The 27,265-nt window shown below is 41.6% G+C and overlaps 1 protein-coding gene across 3 annotated transcripts in view; it reads left to right on the top strand.

Moving 5' to 3' along the window:
* Positions 1-2,233: 2,233 nt before the first annotated feature.
* The window catches only part of LOC136749811 (rho GTPase-activating protein 44), a 60,685-nt gene continuing 35,653 nt past the window's right edge, over positions 2,234-27,265 (top strand). For all 3 annotated transcript variants that reach the window (XM_066704376.1, XM_066704374.1, XM_066704375.1), the window contains exon 1: positions 2,234-2,520. In XM_066704376.1, the coding sequence (XP_066560473.1) occupies positions 2,468-2,520 (53 nt within the window). In that variant the 5' untranslated portion in view covers positions 2,234-2,467. The remainder of the gene's footprint in view (positions 2,521-27,265) is intronic.

The raw sequence follows: 27,265 nt of genomic DNA, 5'->3' as shown, positions 1-27,265 counted from the left end.
CCTGCTGAATTCACATTAGCTCTGGGGTGTATTGTAAAAACTGAACTATAAAGAGAAGTGTGCAGTCTTGTTGTTGGACAATTGCTTTGTGTTCTTTTTAGCTTTGATCTTGCAGGGACTTTGCTGTTACTTTATTCAATTGAAATCTGTCACAACTACTAATGGAATGGGAGGCCGTGTTTGCTGGTAGGGGATTTATCCTGGAAAAAGCAGTCCAAAAAATAATGTATTTTGAAAGCAGTCCAGTAAAAACATTCCAGACTCTGCTACAAATCCTTCCTCCCTGGGATTGCACTTTTGTGTGTGTGTGTCGATTAAATGTCAGAACCACCATATCCACAGGGAAGCAGAAAGCTTTTAAGAACAGTTAAAGACCTTTTGTTTGCTGGTATTTTGCCCAATGTTCTCATAAAGCTTAGTTCCCCACTGAAATGTTGAAACAGGGGATTTTTGGCCAGATTGAAGCTTTCAAATTAAATCCGTCTACTTTGCACATTTTTGTTTCTTAACAACATACATAAAGTTTCTGAATAATAGCTCAAACTAGGCTTTTTTTTCAGTCCACCTAATTAAATGTGTGATCAGTATTTATTTGTTTGATGATTTATATTAAAAAGGGATGTACAGCCTTGACTGGATGATTAATCTGGAACAAATTAACACATTTAAAATAAACTGATATATTTTTTGCCAGTCATGTTATTCAGGTAGCATGTCATCAATGGAGATGTTGTAAGCCGGGGTAGTGAAATTCATGAATACCAACTTTTACATGTATATACTTTGTTTATGCACAGAGTTATTTTTCAGCAAATTAGTGTTTCAAATTCTCCTTTAAGACTTGAAGAATATTAAAGGACAGATTATAATATCATCACTTAGCCACAGGGTGGTGCTGTTTGCTGTGTTAAATCCCAAATAAAAAATAAAATTTCCCTCTGCTTCCACTGTGGAATATGTTCTACTGTAAGATGTTGATTATTATTACTTAATGAAGAATTGTGCCTGTTCTAGAACTCATGTAGAAGAGACGTTCATTTACATATACATTTAAGTCACAGAATAGAGTACTTTATTTTTTATTATTTGTATCCAATAAGGCTAGCAGGTGAAACGGCTTTTTCTTTTCTTTTTTCTTTTTTTTTTTTAAATGTATTTCACCTTAGAATTGCAAGTAGGGTTATTTATAGCACATCTTGCCTGTGAGGGTAACTAGCTCTGTGAATAGTGTAGCCTCTTTACAGCTCCTCACTCACATCCTTCTGAATTACTTTTCTTTGTGTAGCAAAAGCAAGTCAGCTTGTATTTGTCTGATGCAGTTGCTAAGGTGGAAAGGATATTTAAACTTCTCTCTCTGCCAAAGGGAGGAGCCACCATTAAGCACGCCTGAAGCAGGGTAATGACTTCATCTGTAAAGGGAAATCTTTTTCTTTCTCTCTCTCACAGGAACAATTAGGGTAGCAAATGTATTTCTGAAACTCTTCCAGCTGCTATTCCTTAAAGCTGATGATCATATAGCTGCCGCAGTGTTATTCCAGAGCACTATTGTCAGGGTACGTCATATATCTGAAAAAAAAAGGTGGAGTTCATATTTTTAGAACAATTACAAATATTTGGATTCAGTGTAACACAATAGACACATTACACTGACTTGGCATCGCTTCCCTCTCCTGATATACATTTGTCACCAGTCTACAGAATCCATGTACATCAAAGGAAATATCCTGTACCAAAAAGGGTACAATAATCTGTCTTCATGCACTTAATGTATATGAATTGTTCTGCAGACCCATGCTTTCGTTTTGCTCTAAACATTCAGTTCCAAGTCTTGTAAACGGCAAACAAGCAAATTAGGCTTTTAATAATTTTAATAAAATATGGCTTTTAATAATAAGCACAAGCTGGGGGAATTGTTTGCAAACATTGTTGCTCTAGTAAAGTTAAAAGGGAAATTGTGTAGGCCTATATAAAATGTGTCAAAACTAAAATGTAATATATTTTATCTTGGTTGATCAAACCTACAGAAAATATTCACATGCTTTGGATATATGAAATGCATAATAATAATAATAATAATAATAATTATTATTATTATTATTATTACTATTATTATTATCATTTTAATTATTATTGTTATCATCTAACGCACAGATTTCTGCTAGCTTGTTGCAGACAACTACACGTCCCATGATGCACCGCGCCTCTGCGTGTCGAGAGCTGTCATTCTGCCCGGAGAGGAGAAACTGGTCCAGCATCTCTGGACGGGGGAGTCGGAGACGGGGACAGAAAAATAGCAATGAAATGATCTATTCCCTTTCCCTTCGCCCTGTGTTTGCCATTGCCATGAAGAATCGGGATTGTTACAGCGAGGATTGTATCGCCAGTCGCCGCGGAGTCGCTGCTGCTGCTCGCCCGTGAGAAATGCCGAGTCGGTTTCGCTCTTGGTCTTAACGCAGAAAAATACAAGATGAAGAAGCAATTCAATCGCATGCGACAGCTCGCCAACCAAACAGTGGGCAGGTAGGGCATCAAAACACACCAGGAAACTTACTGCATGTCGTGCATTCGTGCCGTGCCTGCTATCGGGGGTGGAAAGGGCTTAAATCTGCAAGAAACGGGGAATACATATGTGTGCATGTGCATGACAGCCCGTGATCCCTCAAGATTGAAAAAGTGCTTGACTAAGCATCGTTCATTTAGAGAGATGTTTGCCTGTTTTGCATCTGTAAAACACAATGTGCTGTCAGCGCAGGGCTGCTGTGGGTAACCGGTGACTGTAATTGGCGTGATCCGGTAATGCTGCATAGTGAGTGTTGAAGCGCAGTGCCCTTATGATGCGGGTGGGAATTGAAATGCACAGGAATACAAATAAATGAAACCTTTGCAGAATAAAAGTTGGTCATTGTGTAGAATAGCTCCAATGCAACTAGAGTCATCTTTCCGCATAATATTTGCAGTGGGGGGGGGATGCATGTATTACTAGTGATGTTAAAAGCGGCAGAGTCAGCTGATGCAAACTGATACAGCCTATGCGTCGAAAAAATGTTTTTTTTTTTTTTTTTATGAAGAAGATAAAAAAGTACAGCGTTTTATTCACGCAGCGACTGCAGCGCTGGACTGATGGAAGGGCTTTTCAAATATATTTGTTCTGGGTCATTTGCCGCATTTTGCAGATAATTTATTCTGAGTCCAAAATGATACAGAGATGGAGCCACACACTGACGTGCGAAACCGGATTCGCTCAGCATACAGTTGACGCGTTTCAATACCTGGTTGGCTTAGGGATAAAATGCAATATTTGTTTCTGTGTTGCTTTAGAATATGAAAGCTCTTGATATATAGCGCCCTGCTAAATTATTCACACCCTTGATAGCGATTAACCAAAAGGACTATAAATAATATAATAATAAATACATTTTAATAATGAATAATACATGAGCAATATTTGAATCCTCAAACATGATATGTATATTAGTTGAATAATGATTCAATTGAATCAACCAAATTAGCACCTTTCTCAAATTATACTTTTAAGTAATTGTCACAAATATGCACACCCCTGTTGTCAGTACTTTGTGCACCCTCCCCCCACAAGGACAGTCGTCTTCTTTAGTGTTTTATGAGATTAGTGAACATATTAGGCGGGGGGGGGGGGTCTTGTGCTTGCTGAAGGCCCTCTTCAATTCACAGCACACATTTTTGATAGGGTTCAGGTCTTCAGACCAAGATGGCCATTGCAAACCATTAATTTTGTGGTCAGTGAACCATTTCTTGGTTGATTATGAGGTATCCTTGGGGTCACGATCCATTTGTGGCCAAGTTTCAGCTTCCTGGCTGACAAAAAACAGCTTTTTGGCCAAAATGTCTGGGTTCATGATTCCATTGACCTTAACAAGAGTCCCAGGACCAATAGATGTAAAACAACCCCATAGCATCAAAGATCCAACACCATACTTCATAGTAGGTATGACTTTCTATTCAACATAAGCATCCTTCTGCCAACGCCAAATTCAGCACTGGTTTGCATGGCCATAAAGCTCAATTGTGGTCTCATCTGACCATAACACCCAGTTACATTCAAAGATCCAAAGCCGTTTGGCAAACTCCAGGCCCGTTGATTGCCCTCGATAAAGGCTTTAGCCCAGCAACCTTTGATAGTAGATGTAGAGACGTTGTGTCACCAAGATGCAAACAAGTTTTGTAGATCTCCAACTGTGGAGTTTGGATTCTTCTTTGCCTCCAAAACCATCTGCCTCACTGTTGCACTTGCGTCCTCTACCAGGTTTACCTCTGTTCCTGCATTTTGTAACCTCTTAATTATTGACCTAATAGTGGAAAGTGGTATCTTTAGTTCTTCTGTGGTTGTAGTCACATGAAGAGCCCTGACTCCCCTTTCTAAAGGAAGATGTATACGTTAACCTCTGACATCTTGACCAAATTCATCAGGCCTCCTCCCCTTTCAGTGTATTTGGAAACCTTAACCCGCTTATGTTACAAGGGGATATTGATTATCAGGAAGAACCACTTAGAATATAAAGGACTGCATATTTGAAAACTTAAAAAGAAAAGAAAAGAAGGGCATGTTGTTGCCCAACACCCTTTCGATTTCCTCTGGGCTATTTTGAGCAGACTGTTGTCTCCGCATTAGCTGGATATATGAACCTCCCAGGGAATAAACCATTACCCTGCTGTTGCTACTAACAAGAACATTTCTTCAGGATTTCTGAATTGGTTGAGGTCTATTAGAAGATACAGAAGATTACAAGCATGTGATTACTGTACCATATAATAGCTTTTCTGTTATTTTATAAACTGATTACGGGTAATTTATCCTGAGCGCTGTAGACGTAGATGCCTTTTTGAGTTTATCTGAACACTTTCAGAGTGAAATACCTCAGGTGTATCATACTCATACTTGCTCTGAATCTCGTGTTTAAGGCAGAAGCCATTCAGATGAAAAATAAATATTGGTTTAGGATTGAAGAAAGGCTTGCGCTGGGAGGGGCTCGACAGACTCAGGACAGCCCAGCCCAAAACAGTCACACAGGCGAATAAAACAAGAAAACAGACTTTACCTGCTCTGTGTACATTGTGGTTAACCGAGCTTATTATAGCACATTGTGGGGAAAACACCACGTTTATGTCCCAGGATCTGATCTGTGGAAGTACATTTTTTTGTGGATTCTATTAACATGACGTAACAACTGGGAGTGTGTTGTGTGTCACCTTTGCAATGGTCACACTATAAACAACACGGGGAAATGGCAAAGTTAGCCTGCCGTATTTCTTTATTAATTGTTCTGTTCCATCTTGAAAGCTGGAAGATCTAAGTGCTGCTTCTGATTACCCTCAACAGAAGACGCTGAAATCCAAGAAGAGTGTCTTGGTTTCTAAAATAACAGCAGTGGACATAATATCAGGTCTATGGGGAGGGGATGGTGTCAGAGGGGGTGGCTGTACCTTTGGGGGATGTAAACAAATAGGCTTGTAATTACGATGCCTTGAGATGAAGCGCAAAGGGCAGGAGTTTTCAAACTCCCGTCGCACTGTTCTCTAAAACATGGGCTTTTGGTTTTCATTTAATTTCAAACCCCTCCCTTTAAAAAAACTTTAGATCTTTAACATCACATTGGATGAAAGTCAAACAGAGTCTCAAAAAACTGTGGTGATGTTTCCTGGGATCTCAATATTGTACAGAATTAGTAAAGAGTAGTGCCTAGCCATTAATTGAAACATACTTCAAAACCTCAGTTTACAGATTTAAGCAATTTAAACAAGGATTACAGTGTATACACACATTGTTGGTGATAAAACATAATAATACTGATTGCTGTGGTCAAATACATTTCTGAATATATTAGGATAATGAAACCAATAAGAAGTGAGTGTGTTATACGAAATCCTTGCTGTCTATACGGGGGTAAAGAAACACACATAAATAAGGTTGGGTTTTATTACCACGTCCAGGAATTCCACTGGAAGCCATTCTCTTCAGATACAATTAGATTATACTCATCAACAGATTAAGTACTTTAAATCGGATCAGTGCCAGGAAGCATTTGTTTCAGCATAGGGTCCTGCAAAAGAATAGCGCAATGTCTTACACTGCTAATGACATCATTGCTATATCTTCATTCCTTTCAGTAATTACGTTTTTTTTTTGTGACCCTGGCAACTTAGACTTTAGGAGGGTCTTTAAAGCATTGATTTCCTGTGAAATCAGTCGGGGAGTAACATGAAAATACATGGAAACCTTTATTTTAAACAGAAACTGCTTGACGACTGAGTTGCCAATGATTTTGCACTGTTCAGACGCAGTGGATCAGCTGTGCTCTGCAGTGCAGCTTGTTTTATTTTCCTGAGTGACATTTTCTACAGGCTATAGTTCAAACTGACTGCCTCACTACCCCCCGCTGATGACTGTGGCCATTCCTTGATTTCAGGGCCAGTGTGTTTTTATCATGCGGGCTGGACACCATCTCAGATAAAGAATGCAACCTCGTGACCGAGGTGCTCGATTTGTCTTTGTGTGTCTCGCAGGATGGATGTAGTCTTTCGGCTGGGTTTGTGCGGGCGGGAGGCGGGGTGGTGTTAGGACGCGAGGGGGTGAAACGTGAGCGTTATTGTTGATCAAACCCAAGCAGACTGCATTATCCGCTCATCCCCCTGGGAGCTGGAGATGAGAAAAGGTTGCTTCAGTTGTTGAAGTAGTAACACTGTCATTTTCTTTTGTCTTCACACTGCGCTGTCTTTTTAAACATTGACGTATGCATTCCAGTGCAGTCAGTTTCAAGATGTCAGCTCCTATCAGTGCAGGGGCCGTGGCCTTGGTCCTGCTGTCTATCTGGAGTCTCACAGAAACAACATCTCTCGGCACTTCCATCACATTCACATCACAGTTTACAGATAGGTGTCTATCAAAAGGACACATGTCCCGGATGGGCTGACATCTCGAAAGTGCCTGCATTCAACTCGCAATAGATCCTTTTCAATCTGTGTCGGGATGCCTGCCTTGAAAGGAGAATCGCAGGCACATTTTGTAAACTGTTCAGGTAACTGTATGCTGCTGTAGGAAGCTCATTAAACTCATTAAAACTCATTAAAAAAGATCAGTAAGAAAGAATAATCTGAGTGTATTGGTTAATTCCCGTCTCCGTCGTGGCAGGATTGTTGCGTTCACCTTCTTCCCATATAGTCTGGGAGCTCTGGGACCTGGGGCATTAAGTTACTGAGCCATGGCAGCAGTCATGAGTAATAACCTATTTCCTAAATGGCACACTGGTACTGATGATTAGTAAAATTCACAAGGCCGGGAAGCCTAACCTGTAATTACTGTATTACTAACTGTACAATTCTATGTTTGCCAAAGCCAGGATTTGCTCTGAATGGCCTTATTCTCACTTTCAGATCCATGTTTAAAACCGCTAGTTTGAAGGTTGGGGTGTCGGCTGTGGACAAAGCAATTCTTTGCCATTTTCATCTTATTTGTCCTCATGCTTGTTCTACTTATTTACCTCCACTGGAAAAGCTAAGAGGGGTACAAAAATCTGTGTTTAACGATCCCCATTGTTCACGTTCTAATAATGAACTTCATTGACTATGTCGTTCTTATGGAGTTGATGGACTGACGTTCAAAAGGAGGATTAACATTTTCCTGTGATGTTTTGTAATCCACAAAACTGGCAGTTGGAGATGCTCAATCTTAAACGGTTCCACTCTGTTGTATCCGTCTATTGAGGCACCTCGAATGACAATTTTCTTTTGCAATGTAATTACACGGAGACGTACGAAGTACTTTTTTCCCAATTTAGACATTTACACAGACATTATAGGATAAACCCTGTTTTCACTCTCTTAATCCACTCTTCCTGCTGAGACAAGGGTAGCAGTTCACTAATGTCACCAAATTAATATCTGTCTCAATGTATGTATGTGGTAAATTGAGAAGAGGGGGTGTAATCCTTTTAGTTAGGTTACATTGGCAGAAATGTTGTGTATATATATGTATATATGTGTTATACGGTACTGTGATTCATATTTTGTCACTTTCTCTCGCCCATCTCTGAAACAGCTGAATGTTTGCTTTGGTAGGATATTGCCTCTTTAAGACAGGACGTGCTCTTTTTTTCCCAGGAAAAAGGGGGAAGATTTTTGTTTTCACCAGACTGCTGTATCAGCATAGGAAGTAGGCAAATGTGTTCACTGATATGGGCCAGGCTTTGAATGTATGAACAGCAAAGATCCCAAATAGATTGGAACCAAAACTCAAGGATCTTTCCATTGTTTGCTTTAAGCGCAGTACAAGCCCCCCGATCTCATACGATCGGTGTGGAAGGTTTCAAACGGAAACCCTGTGTGTTTTCCTCGTGTTTATTTTGAAGTGCCACTTCAAAGTCAACGGGAGTGTTTAATGAAAAATGCTTCGTGCAGCTGATATTTATTTTATTGTGTTTGGTTTTGCACCATGGGTGCCGTGGATCAGGGGCTGCTTACAAACACGGCGAAACAGACCCATTTGTGCATAATGGCTTCTGCTATAGTTGTTTTATGCTCAGTTATTTGCTATTGTAATCAGGCATTAAGAATCAAACAGTTGGAAACGGGCAGAATACTTTGTGTAATAAAGCTTACAAGGAAGGAGCTGTATTGCCTTAAGAAACAGATACAGGGAGGTTGACATTTCTCTTCCTATGCCTGGTGTTTTAACCTTATCTGACTGCAAGCTGGCATTAGATTGATATGTTGTACCAGTCAGCATAGGACAGTTTCTGACCATTGTGGACAATTGAGACTATGGGAACATTTTTATTTAGGTATTGATTCATTAGTTATTTATCTCGTGTATCGTGGTAAATCTGAGCTTTAATTTATTTAATTTATCTATTTAATAGTTTCACCATATATTTACTTCCTGTAGAACCTACACCCTGGTATAACGGTGTCATCATGGCTGACACATGGTGGTGTCTGTCAGGGATAGAGTTACCTCTGCCAGGACTCTAAATCAGGGCCTGCTGTCCGAGACCCTCCCAGCCCATTTATTGCCTGTAGAAAAACTCATCTCTCACTTGTCAGTGTGGAGGCTTGGGGTCCAGTTGTTCTGACCTGTTGAACTGACTGACTCTATTTGGTCAACTTGGGCTCCAGCGTGACATTCCTCTGGGCTCCAGTAAACCCAGCCTGCTGGTCCGTATCAGTTTTAGCCATACCTAGTGTCCATGAAACCTTTTCGTGGGGATTTGCTGTTATTATTATTCAAGCCAAGTGTGGAAAGAGAGAGGTGTAGGAATAAATTATGCCAATGAAGCTGTTCTCATTTTAAAATGGATTTAGCCTGTCCAGTTTTTATTATTATTATTATTACCTGGTGGGGTGATCTCATTTCTCTGCACAGGAATTAAATACCCCCTCCTTCTCCGCACCACACACAAACACACACACACACACACACACACACAGACCCACTTGCCTGTTTTGCTGGCTGCTAGTTTTTACTGCATCAACAACTTCCTCCAAATTAAAAACTTTGACGTCCTATTGGTTTATCTATATAATCTAAATCTATATGTATGAGATGCATGAACCCTGCCCTGCACCAGACAAGTGAGAGCCAAGTTATGTTACTCTTCAGAAGCTTTTACCTGAGCAAGAGCAACTGAAATAACTGCTCTTGTGATATTGGCACAGCTCCAGCACAAAATAACACTCCAGCCTCTTCTGTGCCCAACCGGACCATGCGCAGAATCGCATCTGTTAACCTGTTACCACTCTGGCACAGACAGGGTTAACTGCTCTTTATTGCTCTGCTCTATAAACCCAGTGCTTATTTATAGATTTGCCTGTGGAGAGAGAAAAATAATCAATATCGAAATCAGCCAATTCAAAATCTTATCTCAAACAGGACTTGGAGTGTTTTTGCAGTCAGTCAAGGTGCTCCAGTGGGATCAGAAATCTGGATCCACTATGAACTCCCCTGGCCCCACGGATCTCCTCTGTCACGTTGTAGAGGCCCGGTAGGCCCGGTCCTGCTGCCACTCGTAGTCCTTCAGCTCTGGCGTTGTGAGGAAACGTGGATGGAGGTGTCTGTGTCACACTGGCATCATGAGAGCTATAGTAAATACATGGCTTTCCACTGTACTTCTCATGAGGTCCAACGTTGATGCAGAAGAGCACACCTGTCTCTGTTTTCACTGTACATAGACACACTTGGATTATAATTAACATGCTGTATGTGGCTATAAATAACATGGTGATGGAAAGCAGAGTGAAGCAGGGTTGTTCATTGTCACAACATCGCGGTACCTGGAATGGCGGCCCTCAGAAGTGCCCTGGCCACAAAACAGACCCGGCCTCATGGGTCATCTGCTCATGTGTGTGAGGAAGAGCCAACCGTATGGAAAGAGATGTTGGAGCTCTTTTTCTAGACGTGTTATTGGGTGCCAGAACCCTCATACTGCGTAGAATGGAGTTAAACATGTTTAGCCGAAGACATATACTCCCTCTTCACTCTTTTATCCTCCTACCTCGATATTGATTTGCTTGTAGCCATTTCCTCTGCCTGTTTCCACAGCCTACAATGACACTGTGTGCCCCACATTAATCTCATTTACAGTCACTTACCTTCCTCTAAGAGTAGATGGAGAGCCACAGATAGCTGTGCCCCAGTGGGCTCTGGGTTTTACTCTGTAGATTCCTGGCTGAAGAGGTTTAGTGCTTCATTGCAGCGCTCGTATGGGGTTATTTCAGTACATCACTCATTGTATGTGTGTTAACAGGGGTTGGAAAAATATACAGTGCTTTGACTTAGGAGTGTCTCTAGAAGAGTTTGTTCGCTTCAGAGTTTAGTTTTAGTTTTGGTTTCTGTTTGCTTGCCATTCGGAACAACAGTCGTCTTTAATTTGTTTATATGTTTGTTTGATTATTTATTTCCTCCTTTTATGTCCTTACCTAATCCTTGCATTGTACCCAGACGATCCTTGCCCTGTGATACTTCTTGGCATTTTGTTTAAATTATAGTAACTTCTCTTTGATTATGCGGTTTTGTTTTTAAATCAAATCAGGAAGATAATGCTGCTGATGTTTGGTGTAACGGTGTTTCCAATTATAGGACAGTACGTGTACAAAAGCTCCTGATGGAAAATGCACACCTGTGCTTGATTGTGTGAGGTAGCACAAAAATAACCAAGTGAAAGCTATAATCAGAGACCCTCCGGTACGCGGCTAATCATCACCATTGTGTCATAACGATGGATCTGTTATCTGCAATTAAACCTAGACTATGTCCCTCTTTTTTGGCCTAATGATGAAAAAAGCACTTTTCCAGGCAGCTACAGGGGCCGGGGAAGCTGTTGAGTAACATTCATCTCAGATGAGTCATCTCTCGCTTGAATATTTTACAGCGAAGCCTGCTCTCAGTCTCTCTGATAGCATAGCCCTTATTTCTAAGTGACAACATGCAGTGTTTCTTTGTTGTCACGGCCAAATATAACACCAATCACAGTGATTGAAGGGAAAAAGGCGCAGGAGGCAGGAGCCACAGGTGCAGACATAAGAATCAGAAGAACAACATCATCCTAAAAAGCATGAGGTTCTGTGCAAGCTGGCTGTTGTTGATGTCCGTCTGTGGAGGAGTCTCGTTAAATCCTGGGTTTGTGAGACAAAGGAATATCCTTGTTTGACACGAAAGATATATATACAGTGAGGGAAAAAAGTATTTGATCCCCTTCTGATTTTGTACGTTTGCCCACTGACAAAGAAATGATCAGTCTAAAATTTTAATGGTAGGTGTATTTTAACAGTGAGAGACAGAATAACAACAAACAAATCCAGAAAAACACTTTTCAAAACAGTTATAAATTGATTTGCATGTTAATGAGGGAAATAAGTATTTGATCCCCTATCAATCAGCAAGATTTCTGGCTCCCAAGTGTCTTTTATACAGGTAACGAGCTGAGATTAGGAGCACTCTCTTAAAGGGAGAGCTCCTAATCTCAGTTTGTTACCTGTATAAAAGACACCTGTCCACAGAAGCAATCAATCAATCAGATTCCAAACTCTCCACCATGGCCAAGACCAAAGAGCTGTCCAAGGATGTCAGGGACAAGATTGTAGACCTACACAAGGCTGGAATGGGCTACAAGACCATCGCCAAGCAGCTTGGTGAGAAGGTGACAACAGTTGGTGCAATTATTTGCAAATGAAAGAAACACAAAATAACTGTCAGTCTCCCTCGGTCTGGGGCTCCATGCAAGATCTCACCTCGTGGAGTTTCAATGATCATGAGAACGGTGAGGAATCAGCCCAGAACTACACGGGAGGATCTTGTTAATGATCTCAAGGCAGCTGGGACCATAGTCACCAAGAAAACAATTGGTAACACACTACGCCGTGAAGGACTGAAATCCTGCAGCGCCCGCAAGGTCCCCCTGCTCAAGAAAGCACATGTACAGGCCCATCTGAAGTTGAACATCTGAATGATTCAGAGGAGAACTGGGTGAAAGTGCTGTGGTCAGATGAGACCAAAATTGAGCTCTTTGGCATCAACTCAACTGTTTTTCTGCTAAGGGGACAGGACAACTGCACAGCATCAAAGGGACGATGGACGGGGCCATGTACCATCAAATCTTGGGTGAGAACCTCCTTCCCTCAGCCAGGGCATTGAAAATGGGTCGTGGATGGGTATTCCAGCATGACAATGACCCAAAACACACAGCGAAGGCAACAAAGGAGTGGCTCAAGAAGAAGCACATTAAGGTCCTGGAGTGGCCTAGCCAGTCTCCAGACCTTAATCCCATAGAAAATCTGTGGAGGGAGCTGAAGGTTCGAGTTGCCAAACGTCAGCCTCGAAACCTTAATGACTTGGAGAGGATCTGCAAAGAGGAGTGGGACAAAATCCCTCCTGAGATGTGTGCAAACCTGGTGGCCAACTACAAGAAACGTCTGACCTCTGTGATTGCCAACAAGGGTTTTGCCACCAAGTACTAAGTCGAAGGGGTCAAATACTTATTTCCCTCATTAACATGCAAATCAATTTATAACTTTTTTGAAATGTGTTTTTCTGGATTTTGTTGTTGTTATTCTGTCTCTCACTGTTAAAATACACCTACCATTAAAATTTTAGACTGATCATTTCTTTGTCAGTGGGCAAACGTACAAAATCAGCAGGGGATCAAATACTTTTTTCCCTCACTGTATATATATATATATATATATATATACACTCACCTAAAGGATTATTAGGAACACCTGTTCAATTTCTCATTAATGCAATTATCTAACCAACCAATCACATGGCAGTTGCTTCAATGCATTTAGGGGTGTGGTCCTGGTCAAGACAATCTCCTGAACTCCAAAATGAATGTCTGAATGGGAAAGAAAGGTGATTTAAGCAATTTTGAGCGTGGCATGGTTGTTGGTGCCAGACGGGCCGGTCTGAGTATTTCACAATCTACTCAGTTACTGGGATTTTCACGCACAACCATTTCTAGGGTTTACAAAGAATGGTGTGAAAAGGGAAAAACATCCAGTATGCGGCAGTCCTGTGGGCGAAAATGCCTTGTTGATGCTAGAGGTCAGAGGAGAATGGGCCGACTGATTCAAGCTGATAGAAGAGCAACTTTGACTGAAATAACCACTCGTTACAACCGAGGTATGCAGCAAAGCATTTGTGAAGCCACAACACGTACAACCTTGAGGCGGATGGGCTACAACAGCAGAAGACCCCACCGGGTACCACTCATCTCCACTACAAATAGGAAAAAGAGGCTACAATTTGCACAAGCTCACCAAAATTGGACAGTTGAAGACTGGAAAAATGTTGCCTGGTCTGATGAGTCTCGATTTCTGTTGAGACATTCAGATGGTAGCATCAGAATTTGGCGTAAACAGAATGAGAACATGGATCCATCATACCTTGTTACCACTGTGCAGGCTGGTGGTGGTGGTGTAATGGTGTGGGGGATGTTTTCTTGGCACACTTTAGGCCCCTTAGTGCCAATTGGGCATCGTTTAAATGCCACGGCCTACCTGAGCATTGTTTCTGACCATGTCCATCCCTTTATGACCACCATGTACCCATCCTCTGATGGCTACTTCCAGCAGGATAATGCACCATGTCACAAAGGTCGAATCATTTCAAATTGGTTTCTTGAACATGACAATGAGTTCACTGTACTAAACTGGCCCCCACAGTCACCAGATCTCAACCCAATAGAGCATCTTTGGGATGTGGTGGAACGGGAGCTTCGTGCCCTGGATGTGCATCCCACAAATCTCCATCAACTGCAAGATGCTATCCTATCAATATGGGCCAACATTTCTAAAGAATGCTTTCAGCACCTTGTTGAATCAATGCCACGTAGAATTAAGGCAGTTCTGAAGGCGAAAGGGGGTCAAACACAGTATTAGTATGGTGTTCCTAATAATCCTTTAGGTGAGTGTATATATGTCTCCTCCTGCCCTTCACTAGGTTGAAAAATGATTAAGATTGTTACGAAGAACTGGAGCGCAAGAGTTGCTGAAGACGACTTCTCTCCTCGTTAGTGTGTGACTTTTCTCCTCCCTGCAGATTTTCTGAACCTCTTTTACATTGAATTACCTGCAATCGATATCAGAGTAAACCAATACAACAACAGCAGATGTAACAGAAAGCTCTGAGCAGTATCTTAAAGTGCTTTTTTCCTCCCGATATACGGTGCCCTACTCAAGCAGACTCAGAGCCTTGCTAAATGCATCATCTGTGAGGATTGGGTTGGGGGGAGGGTAGTGCTTGATAAACGTCTCCCTGCCTTGTTTGGGTCAGGTTTTGAAAAGCGATAGTCAGTTGGAGAAAAAGTTTATCATTTGTGGCAAGGGTTACTTACCGAGGCTGCCTTGTATCAGAACGACGATGGATATTTACCTCTCGGCAGTATACTGATGGAAACAGTGTGGCGGAGAATAGAAGGATGAAGCAAGCGTTCATTTATTAACAGCATAAAAGGTCTTGAATGTCTGTTCTTAATATTTCATTGTTGCATTATTCGTCTTTGAGGTCAGAGGAGAGCAATCATCAGGGAAACAGCAGCTGCATTAAATCCGACATTGCAAGGCGTTTGGCATGGTCAGGGGAGGAGTGCTTTATTGGTAATGGTTTCAGTTAAATGCCGATGAAAACACTGCCATTTTCAAAACCGTTGCCAAGATGTCACTAAGCCATTCCACTGACACACCACCTAGAGCAGAAACAACATGACTTCAGGGCGGCCGGAGATGAGGTCAGTGGTTGACACCATACTTTCCAGTATGGCTCGATGGATAATCTTTTTTGTTCTAATGTGTTTGTTTTTATTAACACATCGCAACTCTTTCAGCCGCTCTGATCTAGTTCTTGTGTGTGTTGTTTGTTGATAATGCAGTGCCTGGCCAGAGGAAGACTTTGTTTGATATAGTTCCTTCTAAAAGAAACCCCACACACGGTGGAATGAAGATAAACACACAGAAAAACAAACAAGACCAAACACTGTTATCACACAAGAAAGATGCACATGAAAGCCATTCCTACACACAGTAGAAATGTACACATGAGAAACAACCACTGCTTTGACACAGGTTTGGAGGTTTAATTAAAAACAGAGCCTTCGAATCTCTAATGGTTTTTGGCAGGGCTTTGCATTGTATTGGTGCATTGCAGCAGAATTCCCCATCGCACACTGAACGCCTATTACTGTAGTACAAACTGCAATTTATTAATACTGTTATTCTCTAAAAAGAGCTCAATAAAGTCAACATTGCCATTCACTGCAAGTAAGGTAAGTTTTTTTACTGTTGTGGTCCTTTGATTTAGCATCAATCCCATACAAGCTGTAGTTTAAGTTTAAAGCTCATCATTAGCTGGTGCAGTTGCTCTGAAGACTCATTCAAATACTGACAAAATTTGAATGAATAACCTGAATATTTACATAGATTCACAGGAGGACTCAGTACTAAATCCTACTCATCAAACTACCACTCTGGAAATTACATTATTCACATTATATCACATTATTCTCTCCTTCAAGAGAAGGGGAATCTTCCTGCTCCTGTTTATATCTCAGTTGTTCAGTCTGGATGGAAATTGTTTTAGCTAATATTGACCCTAGTATCTCACATGACACGCATTGCCTTGCAGCATCAATATAATGTAATCTCCCTGCATCTGAAATATCAAGTTGCCTAGCAGTTTGTGATGATATGCATTGGTTCCTGTGATACATACACATATTGTTAAAAGATTGCTTCACAGACTCTGAAATTGATCATTTCTGAGGTGCAGTTTGAGAACACAATGACTCACACCCAGTGAGAGAGGACTGAGAGCGCTTTAACTGTGTTCAATTAAAAAACAGTTTTGTGACTTTCGCAGATACGTGTTTGGAAATCACGTCATTTCGATAGATCGGCATATTCCTGTTCCCTCTGTTGCACAATTGGATTGCATGCTTTCTTAGGATAAATTGGTTAGCTGCTATGATATATGCAGAGATAAAACCTGAAAAACAAAACCCCTCCTCTATTCTTCTAAGCAAATAAAGCTCAAGTTACTCAAAGAAAGCGTGCCTGCAGGTTAGGTAGAGTGAACTCTGTCATGAGAAAAGATATCTGATCTATTTTAATTTAGAAAGACGTGCGCTGGAAACCACCAGGTGATACCTTTCAGCATCTACTGTCTTGTTTTGGGATTGGCCAGGGTCTCTCTGTTATCTCTGCTGTAATACCTGCATGTTAATTTTTAATGAGAGGTAAACCGTGAGGCTCTGTTTTCGTCAAGTGCATGTGAGCTCGAGGACACGTACGATTACCATAATTAAGTTGGCGTTCCTCTGAGTAGAGGAGAGCATGGGAAGACAAAGATAATTGTTGTTGTTTATTATGTTTTTGGTTTGGTTTTATAACAACCCCAAAAGCGATACACAGATTACAAACCAGGTAATGATAGATTTTGGATTTTGGTAATGGCGCGTACGAAGTGAGAAACCTATTCCTTTGTGACTCATCCTCATTTTCAGCTCTCTTCTCTGTGAATAACAAAAGGTACGGCTAGAATATAATCAGACAGAATATGAATGATTCCTACAAATAGAAAGCTTTGATGTCAGCAGCCTTAGCATTTGTACATTATTTTTCAACGGGTGTCTCGGCATACCTCTGCACAAACACTGGATGGTTGTGAAATTACCGTGACCCCCATAAACATCAAAGTATCCTTTCGGAGAGGGGCCGTTAGAGATCCCTGGTGGCCGGGGTAATTCTGTTTAATACTGGGACACGAATACTTAGGATACAGGGGATGCTGGTCCATAACTACAAAGCAATGTCAAGATGGAATTAAGTGTCTCGCTCACAGTTTCAGAAAAAGATCCAGCTGGGAATGCAACACAAGGGATATAAAGTGCCCTTCATTTCCTTTTTTCTCTCCAGCCCCCTGATTTGGGTCTTCTCTCAGCTCAGGAGAATGTTACAGCTCAATTTAAAGGTTTGCAGTTTCTTCTGCAGCAACTACAACCTCCAGCAGAAATAAATATGCGAGAAACACAAGTTTTATTTTAAAAATAAATACATACATATGTATATCTTGCAGAAAATAATAATGTAGGGGGGAGGGAGGCACAGCGTGGGTGAGGTGGTGAACAGTGAATACAAAAATCTGTGCCTAGGGTTTGTGCAGCCCCATTCCACCAACGCGGGGTTAAATGCTTATCTGAATACATTATTCATGCCTACAGAAAGATCCCAGTGCTGCACGTAACATCACAGCATGAAAACAGCTCTCCGCTTAAAGCCAGACTCCCGATCTGGGTTTCCCCGTCTTTCTTAAGCGTGGCCACCCTAATAAACCCCTCTGTGGGCGCACGGAACCCTGCATCGGGCAATTACAAGCAGAATGGCCGTGTAAAGGAAGTACGTACTTTCGTTTTCCTGCCTTGCGTTGCATGACTGGACTCTTTCATACATGCAGACATGAATTAATAAGTGAAGGAGCTACAGTGTCTTGTCGTTACTATACCGCAGTATGAATGTCAACTGGCTGTTGCTGTGCAGAGGCTGTCGTGCCGGCGCTGCCAATCCGATTGTTGATTTAGAGAAAGGGAATCGGATGAAACGGTTCGACTGTGCCGGGGTCCCTGATAGGCAGTTTCATGGTTTTCTGGAGTCCAGAAACGCCACTGCTAAAAACCCTGTCACTCCACATGCATGTCAAATTTCCAGCTCTGCCCTTTAAACCTTCTTGCTTTGTTTAGAATGTTGCTGATGAAAGAAGAATGAATTGATGACAGTTGGTCTCTGATGGCTTCATGACATGCTTTGGCGTTCAATTTCTTTCTGTTTCTGTCAGCTCTGGACCACTTCCAACTTCCCGTGTGTTGTGTTTTTAAAATAATGTGCATATCAATGAGGTTGGGGCCCAGCAAGGTTGTAACTAATCAGCCACTAAATATTTGGCATCAACTGTTGTTATAGCTGTCTTGTTTCATAAATGTATCATGATTAAGAAAAACAGTTTTTTTTTTCTGTCAGCTGGCACACTGTGTACATAAAAATAAAAGAGAACCCATCAGTGGTATTCTGAAACTGTTCCTGTGCAGCTATGTTCAACAAGCAGTATATTGAATTGATAAAAAAGTCTATTAATGTCCTATTGTTAAGTATCTGTGAGGGATCAATGTTAGTGTAACGCCTACTCTACAGTATTCATATAAGGAGAAACTGCAAACTAGGCCACATTGTATTCCATATTCTTGTTGAGTATGAGCTTGTTTCACTGCCATTATGAATTGTTTAGCATTAAGAGCTTTGTGTGAATCAAGTGTACAGTCAGAGAATATCAATTATATGGTTCATTTTGATTGGCTGCTCTTTTTCACAGCTGCAAATGACAGCAGCAGTCCATTAATCACCAGTGGATCCCTAGTGGAGTGTTTTCAAAATATTTGTTATTGGTGAATCTTATCTGTAAACCTTCACACTTGGGAAAAGGAAAAGATGTAACGGTGAAGATTCGGTGACTAACAGTCCCTAGAGCCACCCCAAGGGTCAAGTTTGAGGGTCTCCACCACCATCAGAGCATCCTACAACACATTTTTCCTCTCTCGCTCGTATATCTGCTGAAAACACATTACTGAGTTCCAATGGTAACGTGCAACGTCTCCTCCCCCTTTGGGTAGTATTCTCGATTCGACAGATAACCCACTATTGGCATTTAACAAGTTCATGCGCTTTTACTACCACTCATAGAAGGCTACCTGTCACAAACAGATTGCTCATGTGGGTTTAAATGGATGCCTGAGCAGTGCCAGAAGAAAATTGGAAAGATCAGCGTTGAATAATTTCAAATTAACAACCATAAAGCTGCCTGATTGCTTTTAAAATAATCCTAGAAGGAACAGCTCTTAAAATTGACCTTCAAGGCAGGATACTCCCGTCTTCCTACTTCCTGTTGTTCAGTCACAGTTGTTTCAGTGTCAATGTCATTTGCACTGCAGTGTGCCTTACAACCTCTTAGTTTTGTCTGTGTGTGTGTGTCGGGGGGGGGGTCTTGTGGTTGCTTCATGCAGGTTTGAACAAAAAAAGCGTTAATTCAGTAATAGATACTAGTAGTAATCAGATGGGTTATGTTTCGTCCTGTTAGACCGCTCTATCATTTTCATTAACTAGTGATACTTGGCTGTGTATTGTACTCAGTGATATTGTAGTTACAATTAAGTAAGGATATTGGTCTGTAATGTACCATCTTTAGTTGTAATTAAGTAGTGATTGTGGTGTATATTGTGTAGTAGCTTTAAACTGGAAGCAATATCAGTCTATAGTGTGATGTATAGGCCATTTTGCGGAGGACTAGTCCGCTGGGAAAAAACCCTCACAACACAACGATACAAAACTGAGAGGGAAATAATAATAATAATATTTTCATAAAATCTATCATCTGTGAATGAGAATAATGATAATGATCAGTAAAACGGTAATAATAATAATAATAATAATAATAATAATAATAATAATAATAATAATAATAGGCAAATCTCTTCCTCATAAATCAATTCCTCTTTGCAAGTCCGTTGAATATTTAACATTGGACAAAGTAATCATGTGGGTTGAAATTAATAATACGGAAGTGTTTTAGAGCCAACACGTTTAACTTTAATAAAATGTGACTCAGAAGGCAGTTTTATAACAAACAAAATTTGCCAAAAATGTATTTATAGTATCTAGGATGCAATTTTTGTTTTTGTTCTTGTTTTTTTTTTTTTTTTTTTCATTGCGCTCCTGTATAAGTCATGTTCTGCAAAAACGCAGAGCTGTTCGGGTGATCTGTCACAGGATGAACCCAGATACTCTCGCGTCTCCTCCCTGTGTTCACAAGGATACTCACCGCCCTCCTTCAGGCATGTGGACTGAGTAGCCTGTTTGTAGTGCATGTTCACTATCAGCCCCTGTCATGTACTGGATGTAATCATAACATATCCTCCACTCGAACCCTGGGTGTTTGTTTATTCTTTCATGTGTTTCCTTTGAAGCCTTTTCCACAGTGAATGAAAATAAACTGAGATAATTTTATGTAATTTGAGCAGATGGATGTGTGGTGTGGGGCTTCATGCTCGTGCCTCCAGTGGGCTTCAAACCTTATCGCTCCTGACATCCAGCCATCACGGCAACACCGCCTGCTCCTTCCGTTAGCTTCACAGGCCTCAGAAAAAGTCTTGCCGAAGCAAATTCTCTCTCCCAGACCGCCTGCCAGTGATGTCGAGCTGCTCAAAACATCGATGGTTTGTAAAAAACTACATCCACGGTGAAGCCAAGCACAACCGATTCCCTGCTCTCTCTTTCGATGAGCGATTACAGTATTTGACTCTTTGATGAATGCATCAAAAGTATAAGCAGAGCAGTGTGCAGTTTTGGACCACAGTCTTCGGCAAAACACCAAAACAACACTGTTGCAATTGCTCTGGGAGAATTTGATCAGCAGCTCGTTTCCGCTACAGTGCCTCTGTCTTGAAGTGTGCACAGTGTGAAGGTGAGGCCTGCGGTCTTCACGAGTGTCCAGGGAGAAATGGCAGTGAGTCTCCAGAGACAGAGTAAGGGCTGTGTAAAGGTTTGATGATTTAAAAACTAGTGTGGATGGTGCTATATCGCTGTTAAAGCCTCAGGTCATTCATTTGTTTACCCTGGGAGAGATGGGTTTCTAATGTCTCGTTCATTTCTCCCCGGAATGGCCAACGCAAGGCAGGAGAAGCTGCTGAAAGTGAGTTATGGTACATGAAACTGTTTCTGAGCACAAAATATGGGCTCTTTATACCATTGCGCAACATCCCCCCCTCCCCTGTCCCTCTTTTCCTCTTTGAATTTATGACACGGATTTTCTTTTAAGTGTCTGGGACATAATATGACTATCAGGGATTTGAGAGTAATGGTTTCCCTGTCTGTTAATATGAAACAGTACACTCGGCACAAATACTTTATGTGTTTGCACCCCCTTAGTTTATCCCTCTCTTGGCACCTTGACTAACGGTACCACTTCACTGAGCAACCCCATCCTGCAACTATAATATTAACAGCTGGGCCATGAGACCCATACCTTTAGTAATATCTTCGGTAGAACTCTTCCTGGTTTCCTGGTAAGCTCTTCATAAAGTCATGCATTATGTCTTTAAAAATATTTTCCTTACACGAATACAGTCATTTAAGGTCATTCTTTTGAACGCCTGTCTTTCCAGTGCAATTTTCTCCCCGTCTTTTTTCGGCAAGCCTGCGCCGTCTCTCTGGATGTCTGTGTGTGTTATTTGCAGCTATTCTGGCATACTTAACAAAGCTGTGACCTAGTTTACTGGCCATCAAAGTGAGTTTGTCTGTTTCTGTAACCTGATTTCCCCCTCCCCACCCCTCACTCCTCCCTTGTTTTCATGTTACAATTGGAAAACTTTTAGTTATGTCATTTTTGACTGATGGGTGTTTAATTGTCCTGGATAACATAAGCTCAGAGGTACCATCCCCGTGTGGAAATGTCTGTGTGATGAATCTGCACTTCTTTGTTTCTTACTCAAATACACGTGTTGTGTTCGTGTTTTTAGAAATTAAGAATTTAAGTTGTATCCGTTGTCTTTGTTTTTTTGGAATATGGTCAACCCCAAACTATGTTTATATCAGTAGTATGTCTAACAAATCTGCTGCATCGCCACAAAGTGGAAGATCCTCACACCGATGGAGTCATCTTTGACAGCCAATGACGATGTGAGAGATTGTCAGTCACACATGATGCCAGCAGAAAGGCAGGCTCTGTCAATACAAAGAACCTCGCCAGGACGAGAATCCATAAACCGCCCGAGCGAAACACGGCAGATTGTGTTTGCCATTTCTGTGCCACTTTAAAAAGGTAATCTTCAGCTTAAATTGTAGCTTTTGCTTTTTCCTCCAGCTCCTTAGCTTAATCTGCAGCGCGCTTATGATGGATTGGAGCTGATACGAGTGCAGCCGCAGCATTGCTTATTCGTGTGGAGGAGCACATACTGTAGACAAATGAGGCAAAACACCCACGTTGTTTTGTTTTTTAATATTTGCTTCTCAAGATATCGTGATGGGGACAATAGCATAAATATGAGGCGAACCAGGAGTATTTCTGGGTTTTACAACACCCCCTGATGATTATTTTCATGAGCTGCCTGGGGATAACATGCAATAAGGTCCAACATATGGTCTTTGGTAATAAGTCAAGTACCTTTCTGTTAAAAACAAATATCTCCCAGAGTGGTACGTTTATTCTCTTGATACTCCTCGAAATCTGAGCTGTTATATCTGAGCCACCTCTCCTTCAAATTCCAAGATTTGCTTTACATTTTTGGTTCTTAGGAACCGGCGCTTTGCTCTAAACGGTGTTATTAGCTATTCTTCTTGCATGTGCCACCATGGTATATTTAATTTGGCAAAATTATGTTGGCAGGAGATGGAGGAATAACCTACTGATTTTCTGCCCCAATTCTGATTAATTCTGGAATAGATTTGACACAGTTATGCATAGCAGTCATAGACAGAAATAAAACAGGTTCAAGTTAGCGTTCCATGCTTTTAATGACTTCATCCAACACACCAGCCCCACATATATACATTTTAAACAATATACCCATGTGTTGAGCAGTGTAGCTTGACTGTATTATGTACTTATGTAGGGAATTATGTTAAAGTGATGGGGGAGGGGTCGGTTATTGCTCAGAAGGAGTAGCTTTTGGGATTTGACTGAAATGATTCCCGTGGAAATCCTGAGTAGATTATGCTGCATAGAATATGTATTTCTGATTGACTAGATTACAGGAGTCATGTTATGCTATATTGTTTGGGAGCAGTGTTAATCTGATTGAAAACCCATCTAGCCTCCTGCTCTCGAGTCAGTCCTGTCTCTCTGGCTGTGTGAGATTTGCCGAGGCTGAGGCCGTTGAAATTTATACCGGGTCAACGGCACATTGACAAGCGAAAGAGCCAGCAAGGTGTAGCCCTCCAGATAGACTTGTGAACGCCACATTATAATGCAAGCAGCATCCTTTAATTTGCCACATCATTGCTTTGAGAGAGAGGACTCTGCTTCTATTACCAGCAAGACTGACTTGTAATTGAGTCTCAGTGCTCATTTTTAACTAACTTTGGTCCAGACATCAGGTCCTGGGAGGCAACCCATCTTTCACAGTCGTTTTTTTTGGCATCAGGTTATACCTTTGTAATTTCTTATTTTTACCTAATCAACAATCTTGTACTGCTTGGCTACAGCAAAGATGCATTCATCTGCACAGAACAGTGTTTATACATATTGAGAAACGAAAGTGTGTTTAAAAGCATAGATAGCAATATTATTAAGGTAACAAACACAGGCACATGTACACAAACACACTCACAAACACACACACCCCTCCCAGGAGCCTGTGAACCGCTGGTAAACTGCAAAACTTCACCCTTATACATTGTGCGTGCTCAATTTTTAGGTCTCATGAAAACTATACTGGACTGGTTTGTCTATGTTTTGTGTTACATGGCGTATGGCACAGGCCTATATGAAACAAAGAATATCAAATTAAACTACGGCCCTGATTAAATTAAAAAAATATTCCAAACATGTCACTTGCACGATGGCTTTCTTCCTGCCAGGGGCTTCAGCCTTTTACTAACAGCAAAGACTGCAGTCTAGTATCGGATTGTTATATATATTTGGTCCGGGCCTCTGTGTCTTAAAATGAAAATGATTCAGCAGGAAATGCAGATACATTCAGTCACTGCGAGCCGAGGGAGCTAAGCCAGCAGAAACAGCCAGTCCTGTAATAACGCCGGCCTTTGAACTCGCTCAGAAAAACCCATAAATAAGCTTCCTTAACTCCATCTTTATTAAAACCGCATCAGAAGAGGAATGCTGGATGTGAGGCCGGGAATGCTGTCTGACCACCGATCCACGGTCAGCTGCTGCCGTTATTCGGCCTGGGATGCCGTGAGACACTCAGGAGCCCGAGACAGAAACAATGCGGATGTCTGAGAGGCCGCTGTCTGTTGTGGTCCGGTTTAGATGCCGATTTGTTTATTTATTTATGATTAACTCACTTTTTATGTCACTTGGGAAATCTAGCACTGTAAGAAATTCCAGAGAGACATTGCGATTGAACTTACAGTATAACAATATTTGTGCACCGTATCTGACAGGAAATTGAAGCTGGTGGGTGAATTACATAATTCTGTAATGTCCCGATTGGATTTCGGTGTTGGTTATGCTAATCGCGTGTCAGTTGGGACCGGATTGCCCTCGGGACGTCTCCCTTTCCACATGCCTGGATGAGGAAGACAACAGGACTGGAGACAGAATTGCAGGGTGATTTTTACACCCCAGTGTGTCAATCCCTACCAATGTGCTTCCATAACCAGGGTTGAGACGGGAGTTTGAGGATCTTTCTGTGTGATGTCGAACAATGAGGATCGGGCGGCGACTGTTCCATTTTTAGAAGCGTCCCCCAGTGACGTGCCAGTGAAATTGTAGGTGGGAAGCACACAGCGAATGACAGATGTGAATGATACTGAAGCGATCTCTCCTGACAGGCCTGCCTGTGACTCACTGTATCAGCACTCTTGGGCGCACAGTGCAGGGAGGGGTGGATACATGATCTTTTGTTAATGATTGTTATCATCTTTTTCTGATGGGTTATTGCTGCGATAGTGCATTTAAAAATGTCAATCCCTTTTTAATTCAAGTGGGTTCAAATTCAGCGACTGGAATTCAAAATGAAGGAAGTGCCTTGCCCTGAAATAACATCATTTTATATATTGGGATCTTTTATTTATGTATCCCTTCTGCCAAAGTATGCTATTGAGGTCTTGGAATCAGTTTGTGGAATCTAGGCGTACATACCCCTTGTGTGTGACAGATGAAGCCCACCAGCTCTTCGGGTGGAAGGTGTCGGGTCTCACAGAGGTGATTGCGGCCTAGTGTATTTCTACATTGCTCTGGGGAAGCACTGTGAGAAGTCCTTCTCTGCAGTTGGCAAAACAAAAAGAGAAGAAAAGTGACACATGAGGCAGAATCCTGACATGTTATCGATCCCCCTGTTTTAATTTCTCTCCATCGTTGCAGTTTTCGAAAGCGGTTTCATGTGAGCTGGAGAGCAGTCGTATGAGTGCATTTTATTCAGCAGAACGGTTTTCAATACTGCCATAGCTGAGCGAGATGTTTTTCACCTTCTAGCTCACCTTGCAAATCCTACCTGTGTGCTTTGCAAACGATGATGCTTTTCTACAGTCGGTGGAAACGTTAACTGGAGGAAAAAAAAGTGCAACCCCCTCCCCCATTTGCAGACCAGTATCTTTCTTCAGATACAGCTCCTGGCCTGATAAATATAGATAAAGCAAAATCCTGTTATTGTGACAGGAAATTCCATGGTATGAAAAGCCCTTCTAAGGGTTTCTCTTTGTAAACTTCCTAGCAGATACAAATAATCCTTTGATCAAAATACTTTCAAGAACAAAGATTCTCAGTTGCGCCTGCGTGAAAATATGTTTTGTCATGCAAAGTGTAAGCAGACTGTGAAGAAATACACTTCCTCCCCAAGCTCATTCAAACTATAAATACATTGCTGTATAGGTAAAGAAATTGACAGCTACCTGTGTCAACATACAAACATTAGAGAGTTACCTGGCCTGTTTTGTGTAATTGGTGCGGTGACATCATCCCAGTGCTACTTGTTTAAAACTGACTCATGCTTCAAGTTGTCACAATCTCTTTAGCTTGCCATGGGCAACAGAAAAGTTTGTCACCGGACACACCTGTAAGAGCAGTCAGGCGACTCAGCTTTTCGTTTGCTGCAGACTGGAGCAGGACTCGTTTCCCTGCCTCGGCATGGTGTCTTCCCCCTCTCCCTGTGTCATGAAGACCCAGGAGAGTCGCTGTGGCTTTCCCACCGCTGTTTACTCGGTTTATTGAGCTGCCCTTGGTTTAGGTGAAAGGTTGTAATCTCACAAAGTGTCGTGCATCTTCCTCTGCCTGCGGCTTTGAAGCACAGGAGGCATAAATCCACAGCCAAGCGCCGTACCTTCTGAGCACCCCCACACTCGTGGCGTAACGGCAAATCAGATCTGTTTGCGCTGAAGCAAGTCTCGAAACTCAATCTGATGACTCAATAGATGTGCTTTTAGTTGGGGAGTTCAAGGAATAAAATGTTTCTGTAGTGCTAGTGGATGAGTGTGAATTAAATTTGGGGCAGCAGGAGATTGAGTTCGAAGTTATCTTTTGTCAGTAATAATAACAATAACAATAACCATTACTCCTTTTGCCCTGCATTCATTGAGCTCACAACTTGGACAGCAGTACCGTTTTTCCATGTGAGTTGTGGGCATCAGATCTCCCCTATACTGAGTAAAGACCTGCAGATGTTGAGAAAACCCTGGCATGTCCTACCAGAAGCCAGTACGTTTCTCAGCATTTTTGTCCCTTATATTCACGTTTTCACCTCAGACAGCGGATCCAAACCTCAAGGACCTAATAACGTGAACTCCAGATTTCTGGCCCTGTAAACAAATGCCTGTGGACAGTAAACTCTGACAGTTACGTCAATAAACCCAAAGCCAGCTGGATATGATTACTGGCCTAAAAGAATCACTCTGCAGTCATATACCTCCAAATTAAAAAAATATGAATTACCACATATCAGTTAATTTTTTGTCTTTTAACCTGTTGACGGAGATATTGGCCAGCCATATTTCTTCCTCTTTCATACTCTGTTACCCTGCTAATATG

Source organism: Amia ocellicauda, chromosome 5 (assembly GCF_036373705.1).
Source record: "Amia ocellicauda isolate fAmiCal2 chromosome 5, fAmiCal2.hap1, whole genome shotgun sequence".
In the NCBI taxonomy this organism is placed as follows: Eukaryota; Metazoa; Chordata; class Actinopteri; order Amiiformes; family Amiidae; genus Amia; species Amia ocellicauda.
This window is presented reverse-complemented; position numbering and strand designations above follow the sequence as displayed.